This window comes from Marmota marmota, unplaced genomic scaffold (genome assembly GCF_001458135.2).
Source record: "Marmota marmota marmota unplaced genomic scaffold, marMar, whole genome shotgun sequence".
Lineage (NCBI taxonomy): Eukaryota > Metazoa > Chordata > Mammalia > Rodentia > Sciuridae > Marmota > Marmota marmota.
In genome coordinates this window covers 16137484-16159134 of record NW_026000185.1, presented here as the reverse complement: position 1 = coordinate 16159134, position 21651 = coordinate 16137484, and the positions used below count along the sequence as shown (strand labels likewise).

The 21651-nt window shown below is 58.6% G+C and overlaps 1 protein-coding gene across 4 annotated transcripts in view; it reads right to left on the bottom strand.

The window, feature by feature from the left end:
* Window positions 1-3309: 3309 nt before the first annotated feature.
* Scnn1b (sodium channel epithelial 1 subunit beta) overlaps window positions 3310-21651 on the bottom strand; it is a 46588-nt gene continuing 28246 nt past the window's right edge. Inside the window, exons 1-13 of one of the 4 annotated variants that reach the window (XM_048789652.1) lie at window positions 19884-19994; window positions 19421-19739; window positions 17176-17455; window positions 15584-15672; window positions 11814-11917; window positions 9983-10146; window positions 9562-9669; window positions 7460-7577; window positions 6235-6310; window positions 6082-6139; window positions 5357-5418; window positions 4419-4494; window positions 3310-4204 (exon numbers count right to left, since the gene is read on the bottom strand). In XM_048789652.1, coding sequence (XP_048645609.1) covers window positions 3833-4204; window positions 4419-4494; window positions 5357-5418; window positions 6082-6139; window positions 6235-6310; window positions 7460-7577; window positions 9562-9669; window positions 9983-10146; window positions 11814-11917; window positions 15584-15672; window positions 17176-17455; window positions 19421-19739; window positions 19884-19950 — 1893 coding nt within the window. In that variant the 5' untranslated portion in view covers window positions 19951-19994 and the 3' untranslated portion in view covers window positions 3310-3832. Of the gene's footprint in view, window positions 4205-4418; window positions 4495-5356; window positions 5419-6081; window positions 6140-6234; window positions 6311-7459; window positions 7578-9561; window positions 9670-9982; window positions 10147-11813; window positions 11918-15583; window positions 15775-17175; window positions 17456-19420; window positions 19740-19844; window positions 19995-21651 lie in introns of those variants that run through there. The other 3 variants (XM_048789651.1, XM_048789654.1, XM_015491167.2) reach the window with 3 other exon arrangements.

The window sequence follows — 21651 nt, the reverse complement described above, 5'->3', positions numbered from 1 at the left end:
CTCCTGAAGATGTCTGGAGAAATTCCCTGAGGGGCACACTCACCGCAGCGTGGGAAACACTTGCTTAGACCGATCAGGAGTTGCTGCTGGGCTGGGCTGATGGCTGCCCTGCACAAAGCGAGGTTTTTCTTGGCAAGGAAAAAGGGAATGGCAGCTGTCTGTCACAGGGCCATTTATTGGAATCGAGCACTTCTCGGGGCCTCAGGGCCTGGCTAAGCTTCACTTCCTTCTGGATTCTCTCAGCTAAGCCTCAGCACAGCTGTGGAAGACAGAGTTATGATCTCTGGTTTGGAGAGGTTTGGGGTCTTCCTGGGATCACTCAACTACCAGAGCTGGGGCTTGGAGTAAGCCTGGTGACAATGGCATTTGTACTTCTGACCCATGCCGTGTGCGGTGAGGGGACCCACTGTGGACACCTGGTCCTGGCGGGTCAGCGTGCTTGTGCCTGCTCTGTAGAGCTGCACCCTGCGCCTCCGCAGGCTTCCAGGGCCAGGGTCCCCTGGGACTGTTCTTGCATCCTTGGAACCAGCCTGACTGCCCAACACAGCACCCGCTGGGAACCCACACTGAGAACAACATTTGGGTTTCTCTCGTGGTGGATCACAGACTGCCCCTGACAGGAGGCAGGCCTGGCTCCTTCCTTGAAGAAGCCAGAGCTGGAAACCTGAAATGTGACTTGTGCTCCTGGAAGATGGAAACTCACCATGGTAACCTTTGTGCTGCTCTATGAGAGCCACAGAAGAGATGTTTGGAATGGTCAGACTTGGGCTGGACGTGGCTTTACCACCTCCCAGCTGTGTGACCTACAGAAAAGAAAGACGTTTCACCCCTCTGTGCCACTTTCCCTAATCTGAAAACCAAGGGTCATAATGGTGCCCAACTGAGGATTATTTGCAAAGCCACTGAGGTACAGTGGAGGCAATGGAGCCCAGTGAGTTCAGGATCCATGCTCATCTTAGTCCTCCAGCGTCTGTGACCTCGCTTCCCTTTTGCATTAGAAGTGAGTCATCGAATGCCATTTTCCAGGCAATTGGGCATGGCCAGCCTGAGTTTTCATTCCTAAGAGGCTCTGGGATGCCCCCAGGGGGACAGCACTTCTCTAGATCCAGGGGATGATGGATGCTTGATGGAGCCTGCCTTCAGCCTGCCTAGCCCCACTGTTCCCCTGAGAGCAAGATGGCAGGATGAGGCCCACCATCAGCCTGGTCCCCACTCACATGCCCACAGGCAGCTCCAGAATATCTCTAAACAGAACCTGTTATGGTGTCTGTCAGGGCTGCCCTCCATAGATCCCCCTGGGGTCCCCTGGCCAGGCAGCACCTCCCGTCCCCTGTCACAGTGATGGGTTCAGGATGAGCGTGTGGCCCAGATGGATCCAACTGAGCTCCTTCCTTGGAGCTCTCACGGGGTGCTGAAGGAGAGGGAGCTCTCTTTCCTCTGTTGCTGAGCTCATGGGGGTGGAGCTGGATTGAGGGACGTAAAGACGTTCTGGAGGAGCAGAACGTGGAGAGAGCCTGTTTAAGGGGACGTCGATGCAGAAACACCAGCTCCAGGGAACCCTGCACGCAGCCATGCTGGGCCTTGCCTACAAGAGCTAATAAATTCCCTTCAAAGCTTAAGCCAGTTCAAATGGACCTGTGACCAAAGGGCTGCAAAAGGAGGTGATGATCAGCACCTGCCTGTCCACAGGTCAGACAAGATGCCGGAGCTCCCATCCGGAAATGATGCTGTCAGGGCCACTGGCACCGGGACAGGCAGGCTGGGATGGCGGCTTTGCCACTTCTCTGATTTCCGTGGTTATGACTGAACACCACAGGCTGTATCATTTATAAAGAATAAAGGTTTATTTAGGTGAAGGTTCTGGAGGCTGGGAAGTTCAAGATCGAGGGGCTTGCGTCTGCTGAGGACCTTCCTGCTGCATCCTGACATGTCAGAGGGCGTCCCATGGCGAGACACAGCAGGTGTGCTGACTCGGGTCTCTTCCTCTTCTTACGAAGCTACTAATGCCATCAAGGGGCTCACCCTGATGACTTTAATCCCAGTGACCTTCCATTGGTGCCACCTCTAAGAACCATTAACTGTGAATGTGGGCCAGGCTCTGAAGCCGGAGCTGCTTCAAGACTTGAACCTGGTCGGTGGCAGCAGGGGGCTGCAGCGGTCAGCTGTCTAGACCGTCAGGCCCCCTTCTTTGGTAATTGCTCCCTGATCCCTTCCTGGGGAACCATTAGGTTTGTCAGATTTAGCAATAAAAAATCCAGGATGCTCATTTAAATGTAAATTTCAGAAAAACAACAAATGGTTTATTAGTATATTATAAATACTGCATGGATATACTTATACCTAAAATTACTTTTATATTTATCTGAAATTCTAATTTAACTGAGCAGCTTAATTTTTTTTCCGGCAACCCTAGGAGCCATTTCCCATTACCTGGGACCAGGTGATTCTGCTGGGGGCCAACCAGGCAGTCAGGTCTGGGCAAATGAATTCAGGCTTGACCAATCAGAGCAGCCTACCCAGCTGGACCACTCATTGGTTCAGAAACAGGCACGTGACCCAGTCAGGGGCCAATGAGCGTCAGCCTGGGGGCTGCAAATGCAAGGAGAGGTGGCCTTGGGGAGCAGAGGGAGACCGAATGGTTTGAGCTGCCTGAGAGTGTCTTGCTTTAACCCATTTCGTCCCACTGTCCTTGATGTGAGATACTACAAATATCGAAACATAGTATATAATATACAATTATTAATAACATAATCATAATAATATTTAATAGACATGAGCTCTAGACTGTGACTCCTAACCTATTTCAATGCACCTGTGTCAGTTTCACTGAAACATTCACAGAACTGAAAACTTGAGACTTGATGGGTTAAGCTGGTTTGAGTTGCTCTCTCTGTCCTTGTAACCCAAAGAAATAGTTGGATGGCATTGTAGCCATTAGCTGTGGTGCACACCTGTGATCCCAGCTGCTTGGGAGGCTGAGGCAGGAGGATCACGAGTTCAAAGACGACTTCAGCAACTGCAAGGCACTAAGCCACTCAGGGAGACCCTGTCTCTAAATAAAATACACAGTAGGGCTGGGGGTGGGCTCAGTGGTCAAGTGCCCCAAGTTCAATCCCTGCTACCCCCTCTTCCCCCCAAAAAGAAGAAGCCGCTAGGCCTCTGCTTCAGAGAAAGGAACAGCTGGAAAGGAACTATAGGAATCACAAGAGAGAGACGCTCTTGACCTGCTTAAGACCTTGGCTCTCAAGCCAGGATAGACGCCCTTCCTGTCCCAGGCACGCGTGAGGACCTCCGCTGCCCACTAAGACAAAGAACAAAGCTGGACGCAATGTCTTCCACTTTTATTTTGTAGAACGACGCATGTGCCACCTGCAGGCCCCCACTCCTGGTGCTCCCCCTGTCCCCCCCGCCACTGCTGCCTTTGCTAAGCCTGTTCACAGAGGTCAGTCAAGGCCAGTAAGGGAAAGGCCACTGATTCTGGGGAACATGGTAGACCCACCTGGTCATCTCTGGGGCAGTGACTGACACTGGGAAGAAAGTGGCCTGACACCAGGAGAGGGGTCTCTAGAGCCAGAGGGCAGGTCAGGTAGGCCCAGGACAGGAAGGGCAGGAGCCAGGTGAGAACCCAGTTCTGGCGTCCTGCACCGTGACCCTGCGGACCCTGCAGCCTGGGCCTGGCAGTGGCTACTGGCCTCTCTACGGAGGGGGCCGGGCCCTGGACACCGGTGGTCCTGGCTCTCTGGAGAGGGCACTATACAGCAAGGCACTGAGCCACGGTCTCAGCTTCTCAGCTTCAAGTACGTGAGCCACCCGGGGTGGGCAGGGGCAGGGTCTAGATGGCGTCACCCTCACTGTCAGACTCAATGGTGTCCAGCGGCTGCAGACGCAGGGAGTCATAGTTAGGGGGCGGGGTGCCCGGGATGGGCAGTGGCTGCCCGTTGGGGTAGCCCTCGGCCTGGCTGGCGGGGTCGGGCTGGAAGCCAAAGTTGGTGTGGGCCTCCACCAGCTCGGCCACGGTGGGCGGGGGGCTGTCACAGGGAGCCCGGGCCCGCCTCCGCCGCAGGCTCCTGAGGAAGGCCACCAGCCTGATGATGGTGATCCACAGGAAGTCGATGATGATCTCCCCAAACTCGATGAGGCACAGCACGGAGCCCCCCATCCAGAAACCAAACTGGCCGCCCAGGTTGGAGAGCAGCCAGACGATCTGTGGGGAATGGGGCGCTGAGGGCCTGGCTGGGCGGAGAGTGGGCACAAGCTCTTGCCCCTCGCCCAGGCTCAGGGGTTCCTGTGGGGTGCGCAGTTGACTGGGAAGGGAAGGGGACAGGGTGACCACCTCAGCCCAGGGAAATAGCTCAGCTGGCTGTAGGGACCTTCCTGATCTCCACCCTTTGGGGTGTCAGGAGCCTCCCCAAACTCACGTTGTTGGCTGCTGATTCCTCGATGGTGCGATAGTTGAATTCTTGGAAGTAGATGTTGAGCTTGACGATGCCGTTCCTGCAGAGGCAGCAGAAGGGGCTGGGACCCGGGGCTCCCTGCACACCCCGGGTAGGGAAGCCAAGGGGCCACCCGGCCCTCCCCTGCTCTGACTTGCTCATACTGCCAGGAGTGGTGAAGCCAAACCAGACCAAACAGGTCACCTTGTCAGCCTCCCTGCACCGCGGGGCCACAGAGAGTATCTACCCTGTTGACCCCTGTCCTGCCATCTTCCTGAAGACACTCTGGCCTGGGACAGCCCCAAAGATCAGCTCTGAGCTCCCTTTTCCCCAGGTCTAGGGCGGCCAGGCCACATTCGGTGACCCGCCCACATTCGGTGACCCTGCATAGAGTGCTGAGGAGTTCTGCGGGGATTAGGGCCCCTGGGGCAGGGAAGGTTGGCTGAGAGGGGGTTCCCCCCTATTCATATGTGTTCTTTGCTTCTTATTTGAACAGTCCCTGTTTCTCACCCACTTCCTACACGGACCCCCCTTATCTCTCAGGCACACTGAGGCTCCCTCCCTCCTGTTCCTGAAGGGGAGGGGGCTCTACAGACCCTCATTGCTGTGAGCTCTTTTTGCATCTGTCTCTGGGCTTGAGCATCCTGGTGGTATGGACCTGTGTCTTCCCTGTGCTCAACACACATTTGTGCTGAGCAGGTGGAGAGAGACAGGGGAGTGATGGGGATGAGGGATGGGGGAGGGGCTGATGAAGAGCATGCTTCTCCTCCAGGGGTTGGAAGACCCCAATCTTCCTGGCTGCCTTCCTCCCTCTTGCCTTCGGGGCTTCCTTCCCTAGCCTTGCTCCTGGATCTGACCCCATCCCCCAGGCCCTGGCTCCTCCCCTTCCCTGCCTTCCCAGCCCGCCCAGGCTTCAGGCTGACCTGCTCACAGTGATGTTGGGGCTCTGGTCCCGCTCCTGAGACAGGACGTGGAGAATCCAGTCCTAGAACCCAAGAAGGCAACTAAGAACATGGTGCTCACACCTCACATTCCCCCATCGCGGTCCATGGTCTATCATGGTCCATGGTCCATTGCGGTCCATGCTACCAGTGGGGAAAAGGAACACAGCCCTGCACCTTCCTGAAGCCCCCAGGGACCGCAGGAAGGGGCTGTAGGAGGAGGCCGCGGGGGAAGCTGCGGCTGCTGTTGGCAGGAGGGGAGCTCGGGTCTCCAGCCTCTTCTGGACAGGCCTGGCCAGAATGGACCTTGTCCCAGGTCCATTCCCACCTCTTGAACTTGCCGTCCCCTCTGCCTGGGCTCCTCTGGCTCTGCCCACCACTGGCTCAGCCTCTGGGTTTGAGCTCAGATGTCGCCTTTGTAGAGGGGCGTCCCTGACCCCTCTGTGTGCTCTCCTGCTTACTCCCTCACAGCCACCGTTGACCTTGAACGTGATCTTACTTCTGTGTACGTGATAGACAGTAAGCTCCAGGAGGGCAGGACCCTCGGGCCCATCTCATCCTCTGCAGTGTGCCTGGCCCGGTGCCTGGGGAATGTCAGTGGGAGAGCCGAAGGGAGGGAGGGAAGGAGGAAAATACCACCCCCCAAAGATTGGGACCTGTCAGCCCAAAGATGGGGACCAGGAGTGTGGCCACTCCCACCGTCTCACCTCGGAGGCCTCAGAAGGCCAGTCAGCCATGGAGATAGTCATCTTGTACTGGGTGTCACTGGAAAAGAGAAGCAGCCCTGTTGCTGTCCTGCCAACGTCGGCCCCCCTCCCTGCTGGCCCACGGCAGTGCCCACGTCCCCTCGCCACACTCACTTGCAGGACTCCTTGCACATGCTGATGCACGTCTCTCTCAGGGCCACGCTTATCCGCAGGTCTAGGTAGCAGTGGGCTGGGCGGGAGAGAGGAATGGCCAATAGGGGTGGACGGACGGTGGTCTAGGGGTCCACCCTTCACCCTGTTCTGCCCTCCTGGCCCGGGGCCACCCGAGGCCTGGGGTGAGATGGGGATGTGGTGTCTCAACCCACGCTCTCTGGTCATGGGGAATCATTGCCACCCCGACTCCAGCCACCTCCAGCCATTTTGCCGCAGCCTAACCCTGGGATGCTTCCCTCGGGTGCCCTAGACCCAGCTCAGGACCCCCTGGGGAGCCCTCTCCATCTCTGCCCATGGATGGGGTTTTCTCCCCAGCCCTGTTTTGTATTTTATTTAGAGACAGGGTCTCGCTGAGCTGCTCGGCACCTCGCTTTTGCTGAGGCTGCCTTTGCACTCACCATCCTCCTGCCCCAGCTTCTTGAGAGGCTGAGGATTACAGGTGTGGGCCACTGTGTTCACGTTTGTTTTAAGAGGTGGCGGGACCCCTGCTGCTGACAACACCCAGGTTGTTGGATTCCAGGCCACCAGGGCTTTCAGGCCTGGGCTCCAGCTCCGTGGGAGCCCAGCAGGGGCTCCTTGTCCTTGGAGGACATCACCATCAGGACTCTACCACTTTCTCCTCGGGCCCAGCATGCCACAGAGAGACCCAGTGATGCCACTCAGACATGGACACACCCACCGAGCACCACACACGGCCTTGTGCACACGTGTGCATCCAAGCCAGGATGCACGACGCAGACACTGGAAGCCACCTGTGCCCGAGCACAGCACTCACAGACAGGTCCTGTCATCCCCAAGTGCTCCGGCACACTCAGGTGCAAACACAGACATGCCCTTGCACACGTGCATTGGAAAACACAACCACACACACACCGTGCTGTCTCCCAGGCCCATTCCCAGGCTCATGCCTGTGCTGGCATTTGTGTGGCACACAGACACATGCCCTGGAGGACAGATGGACTCCCGCTCCTATGTGTTTCAAGCAGGCACTTCATGGAGTCGGGGAGACAGGGCTGAGTTCCTGCAGACAGGCCTGGGATGGGTGGTAGGAGACTGTGGACAGAGGAGGGGCCACCCTGGCACACCCCAGGGCCCTGCTCAGGGCCCCCAGCTCTCCTCTCTGCTCTGTGGGCAGTGGCCCCAGCGGTCGTGAACCTGCACTCACCCCAGTCTGGGAAATCCTGGTTGTTGCAGTATCTCTCCCCCTGGGGCAGTGGGTACAGGTAGTGGCCGCAGCTGCAGTTATGGATCATGTGGTCTTGGAAGCAGGAGTGGAGACAGGCCTGGAGGTTGGGGAGGGAACACAGACCTGGCTAGTGATGTCCCCACTCTGGTGGCAGAAGAAGGACCCCAAGAATTCAACACCCAGGTCAAGGGAGCTGGGGGCCCGGAGAGATGCCCTTTGGCCTAAGATGCAGGCTTGAGATGACCAAGTTGTGGTGACGGACCCTGTCATTGGGGTGTGGCCGTCCTTCCTCCTTGGGCCACATAGCAGATCACTGAACCCCACAGAAAGACCAGACAAGGCCCCCGAAGTCCAGGTCTCTCCATAGATGGCACCCCATAAATGACACAGCAGAAGTGGCTTGTCCCAAACCACAAAGCTCACACCTAGAGCACCAACTCTCCTCCTCAGGTGCCAGCGCCCTTCCAAGCTCTCTGCATCCAGGGACCCAGAGGGCAGCTTGAGGAAGCCAGGCGAGCCGGCCTGAGCACCTTCCTCCTGGGGGAAGAGCCAGGGAGAGCCGGAGAAGGACCTCTGATCGCCCAGAACAGGAAGAGAATGGGCAGCTGCTCTGCAGAGTGTCCCCTGGTGGGGAGCGAGAAGAGGGCACACGGCGCACCCTGCCCTGGGGCTGGATGTGGTGAGTCTCCACTCACTGGGCCCCAGCACGCCGCGGGGTGTTCAGGTCATTTTGACCTGGCTTCAGCCCACTCAGGGACCGACCACGTGTCCTAGGGCAAGTGATTAACCTCAGGCTCAGTTTACTCACGGGGAAACAGGGTGACAGTCACCCCTGCCTGCCGGGGTCCAGAGGATTCCGCATGGCATCAGGCCCTTAGTCAGCGGCTGTCCACTGTCCTGACTGCCAGCTCCCATGGACTCCTGGCTCCAACCCTGCTCCTCTGTGCCCTCCTCTCCTGCTCCCCCAGGTCACTGTGTGGCCTTCCTCTCTTCCTGAGGGGCTTGTGGGGTCCCTGCAGGCAGGGGGTGGGACTGACAGCAGAGTCAATGGCATGGCCAGGAGGACCTGGAGCCTGGCCCAGAGGAGGCCATGGGGTCAGGCTGGGCGCCCTGACTCCGGTGAGAGTCTTGGAGGAGCTGGTTTCCCAGGAACGAGGCCTCCGGGGCTGGGGCCTCCTCCTCCATTTTCCCACTTCCCCTTGCTGCCTGCCTGTCTGTCCAGCCTGTCTGTCCAGCCCTTCAGAGACTCAGAAGATTCCCAGAGCTGCCCACAGCAGACCAAAGGAGGCCCAGCCAGCCAGCTTGAGTGTGCAGTGAGACAGCTGCGCAAGTGGGCAGTGGCCGGGGATCGATTTCCTAAGGGAAAACACTAAATACGGCTTTCCCAGACTTGGAGGCAGGCACAGGGCTGCCCCTTGTTGGACTCCATTTCTTTTCTGTCAACACAGACAGGGATGGAAGTGGAGACCAGGTCAAGAAAGAAACCTCCAGCTGCAGCAAGGGAGGCCGAGGGCAGATATAAAGAGGGATGTCCCAGGTAAACGGATGAGGTGTTCAGATTGGGGTCTGTAAATCCAAATGTCCCCATTCCCCCATCTTGAAACGGGAATAATAGTTTCTACATCCTAGGGTGGTTGTGAGGATTAAATGAGGTAAAGCAGGTGAAATGCTTGCAACAGCGCCTGCCTCACACGTGATAAGCCAACTCATTAACATATTATTAAAGGCTATTAGTACTCTACTTTCGCCTGGGAGGCTTGAAGGGATCAGATGATGATATGATGCATGCAAATCACACAGTTGAGAGCTCGGTAATGATCCTAATTTTTTTTTTCCCCTCTTGGGAGACCCCAGAGCAAGATCCTTTCTAATCTTGGGTTCCCAAGGGCACATCTGCCCAACTGGGGACTTGCAGATAGCCTGCCCTGGGCCCTGGTGAGAACCCAGGAACTGTGCCTGTGGCTACCTACAAAAATCCAGCCCAGCCAGCCTTGCCGGGCCCTCTTTCAGAGACCTGAGGCCTGCGGCCGGGAGACGTGGACAGGGGCCCCAGGGTCCAGGGTCCTGCGCAACCTGCCCACCTGGATGGAGTAGGTCGTATTGTAGTCGCTGTAGAGATTTTGGACCGCGACGTCGGAGCCGTTCACAGTGCACGGGCTGTAGGGCTCGCCCATGCGCTGCAGCTTGTCCTGGGGCAAGAGAGGTTGCTCAAGAGGACCCCTGATCACCCCTGAAGGCCCCCTCTGTACGTCCCGCCCAACAAACTCGGGGGATGCTGAATGGGGCAAGGGAGCTGTAGTACCCGCAGGCGCCAGAGGGGGCGCCAGAGGGCTCAGCCTCCGCCAGAGCGGGGCTCGCTGCAGGGTTCCCCCAGGGTCCGGGGGCCTGGGAGGCAGGGCCAGGGCTGGGGCCCCGGATCCCCTCCTCTCGGCCAGGTTGGCCCTGAGCAGGTGGGCTTCCACCCTCAGCCGCCCTCGGGCTGCGCTTGCGCTCCAGCTGTACCACCAGCACGCCGATGGAGGTCTCTGTCCCCGTCATGGCATAGATGCCCTCCTCTCGGATAAAGGGGTACGTCCTCTGCTCGTGAAGCAGCAGCCGGGCCCCGGCCGTGGATGCGAGGAAGGGGACATAGTCCTCCTGGCCTATGTCCAGCACCAACTTCAGACCTGTGGGGAAGTTGGGGTGAGGGGAAGCCCACCAGCCCCTTGTCCAAGCCCCCTGCAGCAAGGGGTGCCCCAGGGCCTGCCGAGGAGCCGGCAAAATCCAGACCCCAGATCGCCCATCGTCCCCTCCTAGGGCTGTTCCTGGCCTCTGCCCCCATAATCTTTTCTGCACGACAGGTAGATCTTGGAGACACAGCACCACCCACCCAGCCACCCCACCCTGTGCCCTCTCACCCAGGTCCTCATTCTCCCCATTCAGGGCCTCTGAGCTCCCAGCTCCTTCCTGCTCTGGAGGCTGCCGGCCTCACCCTTCACCTGCACCTCCTGCTCTTGCTTCAGATCAAAGCCCCGTGTCTCTTCCTGCAGAAGTGACTGTCCACACCAGGTCTCAGGGGCTTTCCTAGCTCTGAAACTCTCCTTCCGGGCACCTGCTTCGCTCGTGTGATTCTGTCTTCCTTCCGCACCGGCCCTTCTTGGGGGATCAGACCCAACCTTCTGTGCCCCTTAGTCCTGGGCTAGGTGGGCACTGGAGCGAGTCCCAGGGCTTAGGACAAAAAAGGGCTGGCATGGCCTGAGCCCGGCCCCATGCTCAGAGCACTGTGAAGTGCTTTATAAAGGGACCCGATGCTGTTGGATGCTCCTGGGAGGCCCAGGAGATGGGCACTGTCATTATTCCCACTTAGAAGAGCAAACAAGGCACAGAGAGGTGAAGGGAACGGTCCCAGATCACTCATGAAGGAGGCGGGGCTGCTGGGTCCTCACCCAGGCTGCTGGCTCCTTGTTGTGATGCTCTGCCCCATGAGGCAAGGGGTCCCTGGAGGGCAGTGCTTTAAGGAACGGGGTCACTGACCCCCTCTTGGCTAATAGCCCTGATGGTCACTGAATGATGACCTGCTTCTTGGTGGTAGGGGGGAGGTCACAGTCTGGGCGGTGGGAGGAGGATTGGCTCCCACCTGGGTCCAGCTCACAAGCCTGAAAGCCCCAGCCTGCCAGCCTTGCCCTGGGGAACAGGCCACTGCGTTGGCCCCAGGGAAAAGGCGCCTAGGGTCAGCCATTCTGTCCTTCCTTGCTTCCTTTAGTCCTCGGCGCCCTGTCTCTGGGGCTCTGTGTAGGAGAGGCCAAGTGCGTGCCCTGGACTAATGGGTGGTCTCGGGGAAGCTGTCCAAAGGCTTCTCAGAGTCAGTCCCCTGCGCACGTGCAGCATTTTCTGCTTCCCAGGCCTGGCCAAGCAGTTCATCGCAGGGTGACAGAGTGACTCACAAGGTGACCTCTCTGTGCGGTGCTACCAAGAGCCTCTTCTCCCAATGAAGAGATCCTGAGCTCAGGATCACCCGGGGAGTGAGGGGTGGAGCTGGGATTCTACCCGGCCTGGAGCTTGACCTTGAAGCTGCACCACGTCCCCAGCCTCACCTTGCCGGGCTACAAAACGGGACACCAGCCCCTCCCCCAGGGTCGCGAGCGTGGGGAGGGGAGGGGCTGAGAAGGCGCCTGGCCCCGCCTCTCCAGCCCCCAGGCAAACAGCAGGCGCTCCATTATGGCCACGCCTCTCTGGGCTAGCCCAGGTCTAACCCTGAGCTCTGGGGCCAACCACAGGGGGCCCTTCCAGCCCTGCGGGGCAGAGGGCTTAGAGCCTCCTGGATCTGGCCTCTGGATCCAAAACCAGGACTCACCAAATTCACTCCCGGGGTTGGCAGAGGGGAGCGCCTTCTTCGTCATGCCCCAGTTGAAGATGTAGCAGTTGCCGTAGTAGGGGTAGAAGATGGCCGTGAAGTTCCTGAGAGAAGAGCCATTGGCTGGGGGAGGCACCGGCAGAGCCTCCCCAGCCTGCAGAGGGGATCCCACCACCACGGCCCGCCCTCCCTGCGTTGCTCAGAGAGGCTCAGAAAGGGAGAGATGAGCAACAGGCCATTCTGTCCATCCCCCTGCAGAAACCAGAGAGAGGCGACTCCCAGGATCCCTTGGGAAAGAGGGAGGAAGGGAGTCTCAGGAATTGGGGGACAGGCTCCCTGGTTTAGCCATGAGTTATGAAAAAGAACTTTCTTAGACGTTTGCATCTGGTCTCATAGACACCTCCAAAAAGACGTGTCCACATCCTAACCCCCGGAGCCTCTGGATGAGACCTTACTTGGAGAAAGGGTCTTTGCAGATATAACCCCAAATCTTGAGAGGACGTTATCTGAGGGGATTCAGGTTGGCCCTAGAGGAGAATCTCTGATACAGAGAAGCCCACCATAAATGCTTTAAAAATACTTATCAACGTTTTTATATTGTTCTTTTATATTTATTCAAAACAAATATAAGCTGGGGTGCAGCTTGGCACATCTGTGATCCCAGCAACTAGGGAGGCTGAGGCATGAGGATGGCAAGTTTGAGGCCAGCCTCAGCAATTTAGTGAGATCCTGTCTCAAAACAAACAAACAAAAAAAAAAAGGTGGGGGGATAAGCACAGGAAATCATGTTAAAAATTAACCGCTGTGCAGAACTGTCTATTAAGCCTTATATTCTGCAACACTTATTGAGCAACTTCCCACGGGCCAGGCCCATGCTGAATGTTTCTGCACACACAATCTCACTTCATCCTCAAAATAACCTCATAAAGTCAAGGGCTATTTTCACTGATTTTCCCGATAAGGAAGCCATTTCCTGTATCTTTCATCTCAGCCTCTGGGTCAGCAGAATGAGGTGGGTCCAGCCCAGGCCGCTGAGAAATCAGATCTGGGAACTGTCCTGGGCTGGCTCTGTCATGTCTGACAGAGCTGAGCTGCTTTCTCTGCCTCTGAGCTTTGCCTTCCTCCTTGGTGAAAGGGGAATGAGGAAGAAACCACATTTTTTCACTCAACAAACATTGACTGAGGTGGGTCCCGGGCTAAGGCAGTGAGGAGAACTGGATAGGGCTGGCCTGAGAAGCGCCTCCCACCCAGACCCCCGCCAAAGCCTCTGTGTGGTGTCCCCACCGCCCCCCTTGCTGCCTGCCAACAGTCAGGGCCCCTTGTGGAAAACTGTCAATCAGACAAGCCACGCCCCTGCTCAGCCTTCCCTCGCTGCTCTGGGAGTAAGATGCACACTCCAGCCTTGGGTTTCTACACTCCTCCACCAGATGTTCCCAACCCCAGCCCCTTTGCACCTGCTCTTCCTCATGGTTCAAATCCCACCTGCTCTGAGAACTCCCATGGCCCCTCCCTAATGCCAAGTGACAGAGGTGGACCATCAGTTCCTAGAACCTCAGCTCTGACAGATCATAACCCACCTCCCGGCCTCCCTCATCCCCGCCTCTTGATTTCCCCGATGGAAGGCACCCGAGTGTGACATCATCTTGCTCACTTGTCATCTGCCTCCCTTCTGCTTGGGCTGTGAGCCCAGTTTGGACGTGTGACCTTGTATCTGAAGTTGGGCAGCTCAAGGTCAACAGCCGGGTCCTGAAGCTGTCTGACCTGGAACTCTGTCCGTTAGCAGCCGGTGAGCTCGGGGACTTCAATGCTCTGTGTCTCACTTTCCCTGTCTCTTACTATGTCCCCAGGATAGTGGCAGCAGCCACCCTGTGGGACTGAGGTGTTAGACGCCTAACAACGTGTGTGTGTGTGTGTGTGTGTGTGTGTGTGGCTGTTACAGCTGACATTGCTGTGCCCAGGGCCTGACACAGGACACAGACACCTAGTAAATATTTGTTGAATAAACTGTGATGTGTGATAAGGGCATCGCGGAGATAAGCGCGGAGGAGGGACACCCAATTCCCCATGGGGAGAGGGGACTGACAGACGCAGCCAGTGGAGGTGGCAAGGCCTAGGGACAGGGAGGGGACAGGGCCGTCAGGCAGGGGCACCGCTTGGGCAAAGCCTGGGGGGAAGGGAAAGCTGTGGGTGGCCCCTGGATACAGGGTGGGATCCGGGCTGTGGCCACAGGGGAGAGGACGACAGGACAAACCAGCCAACGCCAGGCGGCTGACCCCGCCCCGGCCACCGGACACAGTGTTCCCAAGGAGCTGCCGTGGGCAGATGCAGCCTGGAGGAGAGGCCGCCCCTGGGGTGCGGCCAGGTCCTTCCTGCCCCGGCCTCGTGGTGGGTTTTCTCCTCGGTGCCAACTATTTGCTTGTTGATCATGCTCTTGGCCCTGAGAGGCTGCTCCCAGCACCGGTCCCCTCTGGTTCCAGAGCTTTCCCTCCAAAACCCTCTCTTGGGACAGGAACCTAGTGTGCAGAGGGACACCAGCAGGTCTCCAGAAGAGGCAGGGAGAGACGGTGTGCAGGGGTTGCCTGAAGTCCCAGCTCCTAGGGAGGCTGATCAGCCTCCCGAGTAGCTGGGATCACAGGCATCCACCGTGGGGCCTGGCAAAAATCAATCTTTCTTAGAGGAAAAATTCCAGATCATATCTATGCGTCTCTCCAGGAGAGGTGGAGCTCGATTCTCTCTGTCCCTGTCCACCTGTCCTCGTCCCCAGAGTGTAGGCTGGACTTCGTGACGCCCTGCCGGAGTGCCCAGGGAGGGGAACGTGGTTCCTCTCCTGTGGAAGCTGGTGTGACCCCAGAGCAGAGGGAGGGTGCTCATCCTGGGCGACGCACAGAGAAGCAAACTGCCCAGAACAGGTTTCCCCACCCCGACGGCTGCTCAGGGTCCAACTGTGGCTTGAATACCCCTAAGACCACGGTACTATGCCCCAGAGAGAGAGGTCGGGTCACAGTGAGGGCGGAGGGTCACGCCGTTGGAGCCCAGTGTTGGCAAAGGCAGAAGGACATGCTCCCGGGCCACCTTTGAGGGCCAAGTGGGGAAGGCCCGGGTCCGGTCAGCTCTGGAGAGAGACAACCCAGAGACAGGTTGGGGGAAATTTCTGGGCCAGGCTGGCTAGGGGGTGCCTTTCACGCAGAGGGCTGACCGGGAGGAAAGAGAACGGATTTTCCTTTCCAACGAGTAGCAGAGTGACGTGGGGTGGGCCTGGCCCTGGGCTGCACGCTCTGCCACTGCCCAGCTGTGTGACCTCAGAGAGGTTACTTAAACTCTCTGGGCCTCAGTTTCATCCTCTATAAAGTGGATGATGGGGAAATAACAGGACCTTTCCCCGGGGGCTTCTAGACATCGGGTTAAAGCAGTTTTATACTGTGAAGCGCTTACAGTAGAGCATAAGAGGGCCCCATAGATGCCAATGATTTGAAGTCCTTGTCACACACGGGTTTAGCAATACTCGTGACTTATTGGAATCTGGCCTGCAGCCTGCTAGCCAAGTGGTAGCCTGCAAGGCGGCCTGCGGCCCCTGGTTTATTCCACCTGGGGGTCCCCCAGCAAGTTCCCCCGAGGCCGGCCTCCCTGCCTCCAGCCCCTGCCACGGGTGAGGCTCAGCCTGTGACGGTGAGGCTGAGCCTGGCACCTTGGCCCAGGCACCACCTAACCCCCTGCAGGCCTAACCCAAGCACCCCCAGAGCAGGGGACAGCGGGGTGGCTGGGCGGCTCACCGGTGGCTGCAGGGCTCCGTCCCGAACAGGCAGGCCAGGATCATCCGCTGGGCCGAGTAGCCCATGGCCACCAGCTCCTGGCGCGGCACCTGCGAGAAGATGTTGGTGGCCTGCAGCACGTACCACTCGGTCACGGCCTGGGTGGCGCTGGTGAAGTTCCAGAAGGCGCACGCGGTCCCGTTGAGGCTGCACTGTGGGGGCCGAGGGGGTCCCGTGGGTGTGGGGGCTGCTGACCGGGCTCCGCCTCTGCGGGTCCCCAGCCACTGCCCCCAAGGGACCCAGCAGGGCGAGGGTGACCCTGTGGTGCTCCCTGCTCACACCCCGCGCTCAGGGGCCCCAGCCTCACAGCCCCGAGGCAGGTCACGAGGACCTCCATGCGTGGTCACATGCACACACAGGGCCACCGGGTCCCCCACCCAGGGCCACACAGTGCCACGTCACAACGGTGTGTGCTCTCGTCCGCCACCAACCTCAGACACCTGGATCCACCCGAGCCGGACCCCATTCACACTCGTGTGACCTCACACCCACGAGCCCCTGAGCAAGTGCCCACGGGCGCGCACACTCACACGATTCCCTGGAGGCTGCATGGGCCTCGGGGAGGCTCGGACTGGGGAGTGTGCCCGGGGGTTTGTCAGACGGAGCCATGGACCTCGCTGGGCCCGTCCAACCCAGGTCACCACAGAGGTGCAGGGTGGCCGTCCCCTGGAACTTAGCCAGCCGTTGGGCCTCTGTGGGCCCTCGCCGGGGACCTGCCTTCTGGAACCAGGTCCGAGGGGGGACTTGGCCTCCCAGTCACAGCCCTGCGGACCCGGCCAGTCCTGGGCAGCGTCCTCAGTGCCACCCCGAGGCTCCTGCCTCTGCCTGGGGACGCGGTGGCTTCCTCAACCCTTGCCCTGTCCAGACTGTATGGGACCCTCCTTTAGGGTTCCATTCCACGTGAGCCCCAAGTCTGTGGAGGGGTGTTACGTTATTTGTTACTATTATTGTCGTTTAGTACCAGGGGTTGAGCCCAGGGGCACTTAGCCACATCCCCAGCCTTTTAAATTCAGGTTTATTTGAGGCAGGGTCTTGCTCAGTTGCCGAGGCTTTGAACTGCGATCCTCCTGCCTCAGCCTCCCCAGCTGCGGGGATTACAGGCACGCGCCTGGCTAGGCGTGAGTATCATCCTCCTCATCCTGGAGAATCGGAGGCCCAGAGAGGTCATGGAAGGCATAACGGCAGCACAGCCTTTCCTCACCCCCAACACACGCGCGTGCACACACACACACACACACACGCACACACACGCACACACACACACACACACTGCTGCCCCTGAGAGCCGTGCAGCCCCCGGGGGTGGGCTGGCTTTTCAGATGAGAACCCAGGCACCGGCAGCCTGGGAACTGCACCTCTGGGCCACAGGGCCCTGGGCAGAGCCGACAGAGCTCCTGGCCCCAGGCCCTTTGCTGGCTTGTGTGGAGACGTGGGGGTGGGCGAGGGAGGCTGTGGCCCCAGCCTGGTCTCCATCCAGGTGGCTTTCCCCAGCAAGAGCCAAGTCATCAAGGAGAAGAGGAGCCCGTGCTCCCAGTGTGCCGGGGACCACTTACTAGTCTCATGGCCACTTTGCACTCCTGGGCGCTACACGTCCTTCCTGGGGCTGGGCTGCCGCTTGCTGAGCCATTGGTGTTGTTACTCCCAAGGAGGTCGAGGACCACGGGGTGGCGGGGGTCCCGCTCATCAATAAGGACCAGGGGCGTGTGGTTCCAGATGGTCAAGTTCAGGGTGCTGCTGGCGTTGGCCCGGCCTGGCTCGGGGGCCACGATCCTCTCCAGCACGGCCTCCATCAGCTCGTCCAGGTCCTTCAGCAGGTGCTTGACTTTGGAATACCTGGACGGGGAGAGGCCCCGTCGGGTGGGCAAGGGCGCTGAGCAGGGGGACCGGAATCTGGGATCCTCCTGCCCCCGGCGCGGTGCCACCAGGTCAAGAAGGAAGGATGTCCTGCCTGAGCGTCCTCTCCACCCACCCACGTGCCTTCCCACAGCCCACTCATTCATTCATTCATTCACTGAGACTTTAATGAACACCTACTATGTGCCAGGTACTGGTCCCAAGGGGACCGCTTCTCTTTCCCTGTGAAACTCACAGCTAGGCACCAGAATCATCAGTTTGGGGTCACTGATCGCTGGCCACGTGCCAGATGCCAGGTGCTTTCTGTTTTGCCGCATTCTATCATCGTCCCTGCGCAGGGACAAGGGAACCGAGGCTCCGGGACGTGCCGTGATTGATTTCTCACCCCACGGCCAGGGAGCAGAGCCGAGATGGGAACCCGGGGTCGGTGGGCTCCCGTGGGCCAGGGGTTCTGCTCGGAGGGGACAGAGAGGTAGGAGGGGGACAGGGCTGTGACTCGGAGGGTCCTGTTCCTCTAGCAGTGGTGACCAAGGTGCAGAGGGTGGAGGGCCGCGGGGCTGGCTCTAGGACTTCCCTCCGCTCCTGGGGCCTCCCGTGGTGGATGCGGTGCCAGAAATAGCCGGGGGCGTCCTCCCCAGGCCCCATGGAGAGGGGAGGGCCCTGCACCCTGGTGACCCGCATCCATTCACATAGGACCTCGTCATCAGGGTCCCCAGGGCCCTGAGCACCAGCTCTGGCTGGAGGCATCCTGTAGCAGGGTCATCAAGCCCTGGACAAGGTCCACGGTCCTGAGAGAGGGCGCATGGGCCTCAGGCCCCACCGACACCGTGTCTCCCCATCATTCGACCACTGGGCTGAGTCCAGGGCGCTCAGGAGGGGGAAGGTGGTGGCATCACTGTGGCCGACATGTCCACAGCTGCTGTGGAGATTGGTGGTCACTGTGTGGGCTCTGGGTTCAAATCCTGGCTTCTCCCTTAACATCTGCTTGACCCTTGACCAGTAGTAACCTCTCCAAACACCTGTTCTCTGATCAACAGAATGAGGGTATAAACATGTGTAGCTCCGGGAGTTACTGGGGGGCTCAGGAAGTCCATGCAGCAGTGCCCAGATGGAGTGTCCGTGGCTGCCATGATTCTTATAGTGGGTGAAGCCCTGTTCGGATGGGACCTCTGACAACTGGAAATGTAATCAGGAGGTGGGAATCCTCTTCTGGGACTTTCTTTGGGATGAGAACATCCTCCATGGCTCCGCCACGTTGGCCCTCCTTTCTATTTCTTGAACACCTGCCTGCCCCAGGGCCCTTGCATATGCACCATGTCAGCCACTTGGGGCGCTGTCTCACTTCCTCTTCACTTTTCTGTGACCAGCTGCCTGTCCTCAACCCTGATGAGGTCGATTCTCCCTGCAGGTCCCCTTCAGCAGCCTTGTTGTCAAATAGGGAAGGGGCAATATGTCAGAGCGGTTAAAAAGTGGAATCAGATCAGCCCTGGGTTCCCATCTCACAGTTGCCCACTGTGCATCTCTGGGCAAATTCATGCACCTCTCTGAACCTCCATCTCCTCACCTGCAGATTGGAGCTCGTACATACATAGCGCCTGCCTCTGGGGAAGTGGTGTGGGTCACAATGAGACCAATTCCCCCAAGGACACTCGGCACCATGCCTAGCATACCCCAAGCACTCCCTGGGGAGTTTAAAGTGTCTCCGTCACAATCATAACCAATCCCATCTTGAAACCCGTTGGAGCCTGTCTGCTCTGGTAGGTGGAGAGAGGTGGGGGCTTGATCTGGTCTCTGCCGCCTTCCCAGCGCCCAGAACAGTGCTGGCTCCTCGCGGCTGCCCGGGAAGCCCAGATGCACTGGGCAGACAGACAGACACCCGAGGCGGGAAGCCCGGGAGCGAGGGAAGGGGAAGAGGACCGAGGGGACGCTCCAGGGCCCACCTACTGGAAGGGGCTGGCGTTGCAGAGGGTGACGGCCGGGAAGTCCATGGTCTTGAAGCCCAGGGAGAGGGCCACGCTGACCTCCCAGCCCAGGTAGGTCCTGATGAAGACGCCCCACTGCCAGCACACCAGGCAGGCGAAGAGCAGCGTGAGCAGCAGCCACAGGGCCTTCTTCTTGGGGCCCTCGCATATGATGCGCTTGGGCCCGTGCGTGTTGGTGTTGTTGCAGTACCACACCAGCAGCTCCTTGTAGCTGTAGCCCGGGCCCTTCTGCAGCCGGTGCAGTCCCTTGAGCAGGTACTTCTTCACGTGCATGGTGGCCCCTGCGGAGACAAGGGGGCCGTGGGACACCGCCCTTCCTGCCGTCCTTCCTGCCCTCCATCCCTCCAACCGTCTCACCAAAAAAAAAAAAAGCACTTATTGAGCACCTGCTGTATACCAGCCACGAAATTGGTCCTATGGAGCGCCTGCTGTATACCAGCCACTAATTGCTCGATGATGAGCAAAACGGAGGTTTCTTGCCGCCGTGGGCATGCACACGCTACTGGACAGGCTACTTCTCAGCTCCTCGGGTGTTCCTTGTGCAAAAAAGGGATAGTAATCATATCAAATTCTATTATTATTATTAATTATTATTATTATTATTATTATTATTCTTTTGCAGTACTGGGGATTGGATCCAGGACCTCATTCATGCTAGGCAAGTGCACTACCCCTGAGCCGCACCCCCGGCCCCATCCTATCTCATTTAGAGAATCCACCGAGAGGGTGAAATTGGGAGTCGCAGACAAAGTGCCAGCCATCCAGGGGACCTGGCAAAGACCGAGGACTCCACGTGCTCGCTGCCCTGCCCAGTGGCTGGCTGAGGCCAGGATGATGTCAGTGAACCAATTGCGTCCAACGGCCAACTTCAGATGGTGACAGGCAGCCTTGGGGCCCTATCCCCTGAGACCCCAGAGGCAGGAGAGGGCGGCGGTTGGTTAAGCACCAGGTGACAGCATCTGGCTTTCAACCTCTGCTCGGCCGCCCTCTGGCCCTTTGAGCCGATCACTTTCTGGGCAGTCAGTTCCCGGGGCTGTGAAGTCACCGTGACCCTCATCTTCCACCTGACAGGCTGCTGGGAGGCAAGAGCCACCGCGTGGACACCGCCTGGCCGGCCAGTGTCCTGGCCAGGAGGGGGAGGGGCTGCCCAGGTGACGGTCCCTGGGGAAGGGGCCCGGAGCCAGGGCACGGGCTGGGGGCAGGACGGTGCTGCACGGGCCTCCCCGGCCACACTGGGGACTTGAGATTTGTTGAGGGAGGACTGGGACTTCGGGGGTGTGGGGGGTGAGGTCATCAGGTTTGGAAAGAACATTCCAGCAGCTTTGCGGATACTGATTGGAATGGGGTGAGGCCGGCTGCCCAGCGTCAGGTGGCCGCTGTGGGTGAGGGAGGAATGCTCCCTGAGACTCCCAACGGCGAGAGGTGACAGGAAGACTGGTATCACAGGGCCTGGTGGGGGTGGCTTCCCAGGAAACACAATTCCTTCCTGCTCTGTCCCCAGCCTGGAAGCAGGACACTCGAGATGGATTCCCACAGACAACTGAATTCTACCTTCAATGCAGATCAGAGGCCACCGCCTCCAGGGAGCTCTCTGGAGTTCACATGGGAGTGACCCTCACCCCTCCTCAGAAAGCCACTCCAGGCTGGGGACACCATGGCAGGCAGTGTGGCACCTGCTGGCCCAGCGTCCTCTCCCCTTTGCTCTGATGTTGCAGGGGGACCCTCCTCCCCCGAGTCTTCCTTGGTGTGACTTGCCGGATGGTTCTCCACCCTAGCTCTGGGGGATGCTCCCGTGATCATTGTTAATATGGACCACCGGGATTTAGTTCCATCACTAAGTTAAAGAAAAAGTCAAGGAAGAGACCTCAACTTTTTTTAGCCAAGACTTCTAAGCCTCCCTGAGAATAAAACCAACACAGGAAAGCAGAGCCACAGAAGAGATTCCTGACAACACCATCTGGATATCTGGATCCAGCCATGCCTGAAAGCAACTTATTCCTGGGATATGGAAACCAATACATTTTCTCTGTGTTCTTATGTTGGCTGATCCAATCTGGGCATCTGTCATTTGCAGTCATTAGAATGTTAACAAAAAAAGAAATTCACCTGGTTTTACTCTGTTCTTTAGTTATTTGTGCCCATGGCTCACCCCCCCCCCCTCCCTACGCATCCACAAACTCACATGCAGGACCA